Source organism: Watersipora subatra, chromosome 4 (assembly GCF_963576615.1).
Source record: "Watersipora subatra chromosome 4, tzWatSuba1.1, whole genome shotgun sequence".
Lineage (NCBI taxonomy): Eukaryota > Metazoa > Bryozoa > Gymnolaemata > Cheilostomatida > Watersiporidae > Watersipora > Watersipora subatra.
Window position 1 is genome coordinate 16,163,932 of NC_088711.1, and position 10,887 is coordinate 16,174,818.

At 34.8% G+C, this 10,887-nt stretch overlaps 1 protein-coding gene across 3 annotated transcripts in view; it reads left to right on the top strand.

Moving 5' to 3' along the window:
- Positions 1-10,825, top strand: part of LOC137393806 (U3 small nucleolar RNA-interacting protein 2-like) — a 31,182-nt gene extending 20,357 nt beyond the window's left edge. For 2 of the 3 annotated variants that reach the window (XM_068080507.1, XM_068080506.1), the window contains exons 8-14: positions 892-1,016; positions 5,024-5,116; positions 7,157-7,392; positions 9,349-9,411; positions 10,136-10,263; positions 10,417-10,496; positions 10,635-10,825. In XM_068080507.1, coding sequence (XP_067936608.1) covers positions 892-1,016; positions 5,024-5,116; positions 7,157-7,392; positions 9,349-9,411; positions 10,136-10,263; positions 10,417-10,496; positions 10,635-10,802 — 893 coding nt within the window. In that variant the 3' untranslated portion in view covers positions 10,803-10,825. The remainder of the gene's footprint in view (positions 1-891; positions 1,017-5,023; positions 5,117-7,156; positions 7,393-9,348; positions 9,412-10,135; positions 10,264-10,416; positions 10,497-10,634) is intronic. The other variant, XM_068080508.1, reaches the window with a different exon arrangement.
- The last annotated feature ends 62 nt before the right edge of the window (positions 10,826-10,887 follow it).

A 10,887-nucleotide genomic window follows, 5' to 3' on the forward strand; every position in this document is an offset into this window, starting at 1 on the left:
CCTTTTTTATTTAATAACTTTGTTGAGCTTCATGTAAAATATCCTAATATTTGTCAGGTAAGCAAATCTCACTATCGATATAATTTTGAGTGCATTATTATTAAGCCTAATTTTTCAATTTTATTATTATAATCAATATTATTATTATAATCAAAGATGTATCACATCCTTTATGCATTCACTAAGTGTTCATAATATAAACATTGGGTCTTCTTATCGAAGTTAATATTGTCGAACTGTTAACAAAACGAATCGGATGAATTCACCGAGAACCAGAAAATTAAACCAAATGAATTTAATTAATTCAAAAACGTGCTTTGCATATGTTAGTACTTTTTTGTTTGTTTGATCCAAAGTTCCAAAAAAGAATACTCTGTAATTCTTTTAGTTTGTTTCACCGTACAAAATTTTAAAATAGTTCCATAATAAATACCGCAGATAACTGCACATAGTGATAAGGTTACATTAAAGATATAAACATGATTTGATAAAAAAAGTGATCAATAAATTGTTTTGTTGCTACTTTGCCTTAGAGACATGCAAATGGAAGCATAGTCTCTGTAATGCTGAGATAGAGGTGGTGATAGCAATATACAGCGCAATGCTTTACATAAACTAGGTGAATTTTAAATTAACTTTACGTATTCACTTGAAGATTTTATGCCTCATTTTCCTTTTCTCCACTGTTTCTTACATCATTCTCTTGTAATATATTTTTATTCAATAATCTATGATTTGTCTTCTCTTACTCTTTTCAATAGGAGACGACTCTCTCTTTGATAAATCAATTGTACCATGAATTTCACAGTTTTGGTTTGTTGTAGTCGAACCCTTTTTTAATAACTCCGAGAAATAGCAAGCAAGTAGTTGTAATCAGGTTACGTTGTTCAGGGAATGTGGAGTTGAAAAAGAAAGTAATCACAATTCATGGAGGAAGAAAGGGTACAGAAAGCAGCCACAAAGGTCATACATCCCATGTTCTTTCCATGGCCATTAGCACTACAAATAAATACCTGGTGAGTGCGCGCCACAGCTTTGCTATTGTCATATTCCTTATTTAGCATCTCATATATTTTGGCCTGCGGATACAGCTGCTATATCATATAATGCTTTTGTTACACATGTGGCTAATATATTACACATGTTGCTAATATATTAAAAATGAAAATTTCTGTCATTTCACTAGCTGCTATCACACAACCTCACAAGGATTAGCCTGTCCTTGAATTGTGAGTCATTTTTTACTATATCATCAAAATGTGATATTAACAGTTTGGCTGCCGCCACAATCTCAATATGGCCGTTTGACTCAATCAGTCATCTGCTGTGTAGCCTAAAATGTCTTAAACTCGTTGAACCATTTATCAACTTTCAAAATTGATTGACTAGATAATGCATACATATGTAGTTTTGCTACATATTTATAACTCAGCACTAATGGTTAGTAAATAAAGTCCATTGCGCATCAGTTTACATCTATCTTGTCTAAGGGTCCTGTAGGGTCATGTTCAGGTGAAACAGTATGTTGAACATCATGTTGTTCAACCATGTTGTTTAGCAGAATCTTTTATAAGTCGAATCACCAAATTTTAGGTCGTTTAAAGTGTGATATATCGCGTAATTGGTTAAAATGTAGATGCATATTTGGCCACCGCTCGAAAAATAACTACAGTCTCAACCAGTTATTTAATGACGCCTCGAAAGGATTGTTCGTTATTGTTTACAAAATGCTAATCCTGGTTCCTAAATACTTCTACCAATCACAATCTATTTCCGGACTAAAGCTCTTTTACTAGCACAGAACGTTTTAGTGATTAGTGCAGGCATTGATAACAATTAGTGATAACAGTTAGTGAACTAGCATGAGGTTTTACCTCGAACAACTCCGCTCAAACATCGCTATAATATTTTACTCCCTAGAATTCCACAAACTCATTGATAAAGTTCGATTATTGGAAACGATCAGTGGACACGTGTGTGAGGTAGTCCTTTATCTGCCTTGACAATGATTTAGCTTTGAAGAATAACTGAGAAATTTAGCTATCGCTTTTGTATGATCGGTCTATATGTAGTAAAGTATGATTCATTGATTAGTTGCTCTAAACAAAAATGAGCAATTCTTGTTTGCACATCATCAAAGGATGCTCAAAACCATAGCCTTATTTCAGGCCATGTACATTTTATTTTACCAACTACCAAAAAGCTGATGCTTCGGTTAACCTAACATTTAGTGATTTCACATGAAAAACCTTTGCTTAAATATATGGTGTAGACAGATTGTTTCGCCCGAACATGACCCAACAGGACATTTAAGAACAGTTTTATAAGTATTTGGTCAAATAAAAAGCATGTCTATTTTTCTAAAAATTTTCCTCATAGTGCTTGCCATTAAGTTTACCAAGTTACTGTTCACCTTGAAAAGGCATGATAACTTTTCAAGTAAGTTTCAACGTGTTGCACGTGTTTTTGTAACTTTATTGGGTTGATTTGTTGGTTGTGATAAATTCTGTATCAGTTTTTTAAAAGAAAAAAAATTTTGTAAGCTTGCTCCGGTAATTGGGTCAGTTTTTGCATTTATTATTTTCATAGAGACAAACAGTGTCATCTCAACATAGCTAGCTAGCATAGACATATGAATACTGTCACATTTTAATGCTTTCCCTATTCTAAATACACTTGCTTAAGTAACAATAAAAAATATAGTATTTTGAAAGTATTATTTGATGTCAACACAAAGGTAGCAACCATAAATGCAACCATAACTTTAATCACGTAAAAAATCACTGCTACCTTAAATATTGATAGCATAAATTTCATTTCATATAGTAAAATCCACTTGTTTTTTCACTTTTCCAATGTTTTGAAAAGATTGTTCAGTCAGTCATATTTGTCCCTATTACATACGACAGGATAGTTGTTTACCACAGCTTGTCGATTAAGATTTAGACAGATTTAGTCGACACGTGTAATGGTTTCGATGAAGGGATTAGGTTGGGATATAATATTCCAAATAAATACAGCTTCACTATAAAATTAAAGTGGGCTTAAAATTTGCAATCTAGAAATATGTACATCTAGTGGTCTATCCATGCAGCGACTAAACATTTTATACTGTATGAATGGAGTTCACCAAATTTATTAATAAATGAATTTCTTCGCTAGCTATTCCACATTGTACTAGTATTTTAGGAGCAAAGGCGTGATAAGGAGTAAAATTAACTTTCTGTTAGTAGATCCCACCATTAAAACTACATTCGATTCTCTCCTAGGCTTCATCTTTCAAACATATGCTAAAGATTAGAGTCGAGAACATTATAATCTTTGCACTTGTTGGTGGGTGAAGTTATACTTCAAGTGCATTTCATCATGAGGAACTTTACAGTTTATGGCTGTTCTTATCTTTGTTTGCCATACTTGAATAATATATTCTACATATCCTAGTAGCATTTGAACCTCCCCATTGGTTGGCATTGCATCGCATTCACCGCTTAGATTGTTAAATAAGAATATTTATATAGTTTTTTTAACATTTCTATAGTATCTGCTATCCTGAAACGAAATATTACAATTGTATATAGAAAACTAAAATGCCAGACTGAATGCAGAAAATATAATCCTGTTATACAAGTCATATTATTACAGCAGCACAATCAAATGCACTTCTGTCAACTCCTTATCTTTTCAGTTCCTAAATTTTTTTCACAAATTATAAATGTAAGATATCGGAGTGCAGAGTTCTGCAATATAGTGTTCTGTTGAGGTCAACAGAACACTATTTTCTCATGAAAACCTCAATAAATAATATTCACAAACAAACAATATACATACGTTCTGTTGATTTGCTGTAGCCTTTCACCGCTAATTTTAAAACCCACAAGATGACATTGCGTTTGTATAAGAAAACGTGTCGAATTGGCACAGTGGAATGGCAGACTGTGCAACCAGCTTAATCATTTCTACGCTTGTTTTCATTTTTGCTTACTGCTGTTGAATTGAGCAATAATGTTTTGGCGATTCTAATCAAATTAGTGACTTATGGTAGCCATCACTAGTATTAAATGAGTTACTAACCTGATACCGTCGGGTAGAAGATTACCTTAATATTTACTATAATAAGAGCTGTGTGTCTGTCTGTTCGTCCAAAGCAACTGCTGGAGGTTGAGAACAAAATCGCATTTTATGAGATTCAAACTCGTGATGTTCGACTTTCCTGTCCATCACGCTACCACTTGCACCAATCATCCACCTTCAATAAGTTGAAATTAACTGTGCGCATACTTATTCTCTATGCTTTATTGGTACACCTGATGATCTCTCCACGACTACTAGGGTGCTAGTCTTGTATTAGCAACAGCATAGACCATATTTCTCAGCTACTTGAAGTTTTGAGCATTCACCGTAATCTTCATGATAAATATGAATGTAATTAAGCTTGATATGTCCATGCGTCAATGTAGCTGCGCTGAAAGTGTTACGTTTTAAACCATCTTGATTTTTCTTGCCCCGTGTTGTTCACCAATTTACTTTCTGTGCAGCTCATCACTTCTTTAGTGATGAGCTGCACAGAAGTAAATTAGTCTACTTGTAGACTAGTAGACTAATTAGTTTATCCATCGTTTTTTTTACGTCATCAAGCCGTTTCTACATGGTCACATGTTCACGAAAAGACCACCGTATTTGTAGAAAATGATCGTTTTTCTTTTATTTAATAGTACTTTTTGGTGTTGTTTTGATACTATAATAAAAAAATTGCAAACAAAAGCATCGTTTTCTAACATTTATTGCAAAAGCTTCGTGTTTTTAACGATAAAATTGTCTATAAAGATGGCCGACAACGATAATAATACGTCTTGAAAAAACGAAGGATTAGTCTACTGTCAAGTCTTTTTCGTTAGCTCATTGCTGATTTTTGTGTACACATAAATGTGGAAAGTATTAATGTTAAGCTGCCTCTTTTTATTCAGGTATGCATACAATAGATTGTTTGGGTACAACTAGTGACACAATAAATGGTCTATTTCAGGTATCCGGGGATCAGACTGCTCTTATCCTCGTCTGGAACCCTGAATCCATGGATTTGCTTCATACATTTAAGGGACACAAAGGCCCAGTGACTGTGAGTATGTACAGAAAAGAATACTTGAGTTAAGCACCTTGCTGTGAGTAATACTTCCACTAGGGAAAGTCGATATACATGTAGATTGTAATCCCAGCCACTATAAATTCCTCATTAGTCACGTTAATCAGTGTCCTGCGAGGTAAGATTTTTTGGCAACAACTAAATTTCCTAGTAAATTAGTTTGCTACATCAAAACACGTATGTGTTATCTTTACATAAGAATGAAACTGGACACGCTTTGCACATAGTCACAATGGCAGTAGAAACATTTATAATGCATAACTTTGGTTGAGTGCAAATGCAAGTAACTTCATCAATATCAACATGCCACATGCTTCACAACTCAGGTAAAAAGTTTTCAGAGTAAAAGCAGCGCTAACTTCTGCATGATGATTGTAGAAGTTACAAACAATAGCAAATAGTTACAGACATAAATTTCACATCGTCTAGATGAAACGGACAACTAGTGCGTGTCATAGGAACAAACTGTGTAGAATCTAAGTATAAATATATATATAAAATATCCAAAGAAAAAAATTATATATGTGGAACGCATCCAAATGAAATGGCAAGTGTTTTGAAGAATAAGATAACCTGGGAATAGCATAAAATCACAAACTGTACCTGAAGGGGAAGGCAGGTGCTCTTCCCCACAATATTTGCCTGCATCACAATCAGGTCAATAAAATTAATAAAAAATTTACTTGTTTGTCACTTCCATCACCACGCACTATCTGTTGTTTATATTCTTGAATGTGGACCTAGTCAAGCTTTGCTGCTCATACTTTAACTAGCTTGTCTAGGAAAAGTCATCGCTTTGTTCAATTTGCTAACAGGGGGCTGTAGTCCAATTTGACACTTGATGCCTCTGTCTGAGATAATTCAGGGAGTTGTTTTCCCACCTGATTCTATGCCTGAGTAAACTCTGCTGCGTAGTTGTACTTTGTTTTTTTTTCTGCACTTCCGGTTTACATAGAGTTACGAAATTGTGGTGGTACCTTTGCACGTCATCAGTTTCTATTCTAATTTCGAGGTTTAAAGTTGGTTGTACTACTAGTTCTTATGATTTTACCAAAATACTGAGAGTCCTTCTAACATTAGTTCCTAGTGACGCACTGATTGAAAGTATTGACAATGAAGTGTCTAATTTAGACAAAGATATAAAGCTTCTCAACAAGAATTATACATTAAAACTATTTGTTTTTCTATTCATAACAAACATACATATTCTATCAGACTCGGTGTACTGCAGTCATTATGTTTCTTCAGTTATCTCTAAAACATCACTTCTTTGAAACAGTGTGAAAAAAACTATTTACTATATTTGATTTCTGTTGTTTTTCATAGAGCTCTGCAATCTTTGGGCTTCAAAATGATATTCAGTTCAAAAGGAGTTGTGCACTCCTAAGTACTTTCAGAGTTGATGGAAGGTTGTTAATACTGTCTAGGATCAGGGGACTTGATTGTATATGCTAGACTGTTTCAATATGTTAAGCTATGTAAATCTCAGTGTGTGTGTGTGTCTGTGCAAAGCTAAAGGTATGGCCACACGTGTAGAACTATATAAATCGCTGCTAGAATCGGTCTCGCTAATAATTTGTTTAGCCAATTAAAAGCGTTTTGTCGGCGATTTCGGTGTGCATGCACAGATCTGACAATTCTGTCAATTTCGGCTGAATAATTTGGTGTTTTTCGTTCATTTCGTGATTTCGGTCAGAGCCAATGAAAAAATCAGCTCATGTAGCCGTACCGCCAGAGTGTTTAAGAAAGAGGTTGCATTATGCGAGAGTCAAACCTGGAGTTCCAGATTCAAAGGCAAGCACGCTATCATTACACCACCTAATCGCCTCAACTCATCAGGGGATAATTATCACATACTGCTTACTCATGACGATCTCTCACACTGCCTTGGACTGGCAAGCATACTAGCAAACATAGAATATAGGAATAGAATTCCACATTGTCACTCTGGTTGATCCTGGGCTGTTTGTATTTTATACAAGTACTGTCATGTAAGCTGATATCATCTCTTGACAGGGTCTAGCATTCAGGAGAGGTTGCAATGAGCTGTTCAGTGCCTCAGCAGACAAGTCTGTCAAAGTTTGGTCCCTTGATGAGATGGCCTATGTGGAGACAGTGTTTGGACACCAGGATGCCGTCACCTCCATAGATGCTATGATGAGAGAACGGGCTGTCTCTGTTGGTGGCCGAGACAACACCGTTCGTGTTTGGAAGATTGTTGAGGAGTCACAGTTTGTATATAACGGACCCGGGTGAGTGGCCAGATCTGCGTGTAAAAACTAAATTCTCTGTTGGTGTGAAAACTTTAACACGTATGACATATATCGCTAAGCACATTTCCATCTTATGCATATTTTATACAGTCTAAAAGTTTCTTGTTATTTTATTTCTTCTTTTTTTTAAATTCTAGAGTTCTTGTTAAGACAAGACATACTCTTAATTTGCATACTTACCAGTTCGATTCCAGCCTATCTATGATAGTAGCTCATAGACTTTACCAGTTCATAGACTTTACCAGTTCATAGACTTTACCAGTTCATAGACTTTACCAGTTCATAGACTTTACCAGTTCATAGATTTTACCAGTTCATAGACTTTACCAGTTCATAGACTTTACCAGTTCATAGACTTTACCAGCTCATAGACTTTACCAGCTCATAGACTTTACCAGCTCATAGACTTTACCAGCTCATAGACTTTACCAGCTCATAGACTTTACCGGCTCATAGACTTTACCAGCTCATAGACTTTACCAGCTCATAGACTTTACCAGCTCATAGACTTTACTAGCTCATAGACTTTACCAGTTCATAGAATTTACCAGCTCATAGACTTTACCAGCTCATAGACTTTACCAGCTCATAGACTTTACCAGCTCATAGACTTTACTAGCTTGATACTTTTTTATCCTTTGTTTCTAGCGATAAATGATAATTTTTGAAATACTTGTTTGTCTGGTGAAGAAAGTTAAATATTTCTATGGACTCTTTCCTTGACTTGTTAAGATTTGAGGGTATTTTTTATTGTCAGGAACCATGCATCCTTAAAATGGCTAATTTAGATATGCCTATATAGCAAAAAGAAGAAAATTTAAAAATGTTTTTTTCAAATCTGATAAAAATGCAAGTTCATACCACTTTGCTATATGGTTTACTAACAAGCCTATTTAAAGTCACCCAAGATTGTAATCAAACAGTTTTATGGCTTTTTCTTTTGTCTAAAATACAGGTAGTATTCATTTCAGGTAATTCGTCCTAAAAAACCCAACGATTAACGATTTCATCGTTAAATAGGTTAGGCCATTTTGTCATCATTCAGCAATACGGAATTTTTAACTTTTTTGATTTTTACGTTGACCGGGTACTTTGTTCAACCAGGACTACATGTACTACCATGAACCATTTTAGGAACAGCAGTATTTTGAGCTGATTCTGCACTAGTGGAACATATAAATCCACTAGCAGTCCAATCTCTACATAAAAAGTTAATTACTTTTGAGATTTTCTTTGTGTATCAAAACTCTTATGTCAGAGCAACTATTATTAAAATTATAATACATTGTATTTTGTTTAATTCGTGTTAAAGCTCAAAAACCTTACATTAGATACTTTAGGTAATTTAATATGGCATCAAAACAAAAGCACGATATAAAGTTATGTACTAACCAAATGCAGAAATGAAATTACATGTAAGACACCAATAGAGCAATATTTAATAAAAAATGGTTTCTATTGTCAATTGCCTTTACGTTAGAGACAGGTTGACGGAGATATAACTTAAGACGATACAGGAGATAGTTGATATATATAGATAAGGTGGTAATAGTGATGCCTAACTGGTTTATAGTTCAACATTCACATAGAGTTTAGGCTGCGTGAACATAAAAATAAATCGTTCAAATAGGTTTTTGAAGTTTGCGACTCGCTAAATAGCTTCAAAATAATCAAACCTACAAGTATACATGAATGGGGTTGAGGTGGGAGAAAACTTCAAAATGAATTTAAAATTATAATTGTTATACAACCATAACTGTTAAAACGCCGTATCGTTGAAACATTTACTTGTTGATAACTCGGTGAGGGAACTTTAATTGACTATAGTGTATAAATGTACAATACATAAATCATATGTCGTAATTATTTGGAATGCTTACTCATGATCACATTAATAATAAATCTTCCTTATATCCATCCACACATGTCTTTTAGGGGCTCTATGGATTGCGTTTGTCTAATAGACGAGGAAAAGTTTGTTACTGGCTCCGACACCAAGTGAGTGCATCTTCCTGATAAGCGATGTCATGCTGCTTTCTATATGAGCTAACATAATGTGGAAACCTCAGTATAAAGTGTATGCGGTTGGCTCATACATGAAGCTATAGTGAATCTCTTCATCAATTTGTATGTCATGAAATTGTGTAGGTCATACATCGGGAATAACTTTAAGCGTGGAGACAAGTTTTTGCTCAAGTTTTGCATCATGCTTTCAAAATATTTGTATACTGAGAAGATCCTCAGTTTGTTTGTATATATTTGTTGAGGTTTCAATGAGAAAATTGACCTCATTAATGGTAAAAAAGGTAAAACTAATCAGAACTTAAATGGCCATACGATATGAGTAGTGGATAGGGCATGCTATGTATGTACGCAACTAAGGGATGGAGCAGAATAGATTAAAATGCATATACATGAGCTAAAACAAACTAACAATTTGATTTGGAAATTGGACTAGAATTCGAATTAATTGATTGTAATAACGAATACTAGTTGAAGCTTGGCAGTATCTCAATTATTGTTGGAACAAGTCTTTGTGGGCTGATAAAAACTAACAGAGATTCAAATACTCGACTGAGGCACTAGATTTGCAAAATTGCTGTTATCTGTACTTGAAGTGTGGTATCACTATATGTTCTAAAATAATTTATTTATTTCAATCTGAATAACAAGATGCTTTCACTGATTTTACATACAATAATTTGTCTTTTTTTTTATTCAGTCAGATTTGTGTATGGAAAGTAATGAAGAAGCGGCCGGTGGCCACGGTGAACAACGCCCACGAAGGCGATGGGGAATGCTGGATAAATGCTTTGAGGGCTCTGAGAAACACTGACCTACTTGCGTCAGGTCAGCTTTATCACCTCTTTTCTCATCTTTTGTGTCATAGAGCATGTCACCAGCCTTGCCACTAGTTGCAGTATACAACTAGTAAAGTCATTTCCTTTCAAGCTAACATGTCAGTAGGCCTGCTTCTATTGATTTTTGCATCTTTCGTTGTAGCAGGCTCAAAAACTGGCCAGATCAAATTGTGGAAAATCCCTGATTTTGGCCCCCCTAAAGCCATTCACGTCGTGCCAATGGTTTGTATCATGTACCTAGCAGTATATCTGTTAGTTTGTACTGTTTATTATTCAACATTTTCATTGCCATACATATCTACCTAATATTTATGTCTACCTCTAAATCGGCTATAGCTATTTAACCATTCTTGTTTACAGCCAGGATTTGTAAATGATCTTCATTTTGCCACTGGTGGAAAGTTTCTGGCAGCTGCCGTTGGTCAGGAACATAAGCTAGGGAGGTGGTGGAGACTCAAGGAAGCTAAAAACTGTCTAGCAATCATCAATCTCCCTAAAGTAAAGACTAAATCAATCGTGAACGCGTGATTGTACCTAACATTAGCTATTTACATTTGTCATTCTGCATTGTCTATTGCAGAGCTACAGTCATTTTTCACCATCATATAATTTA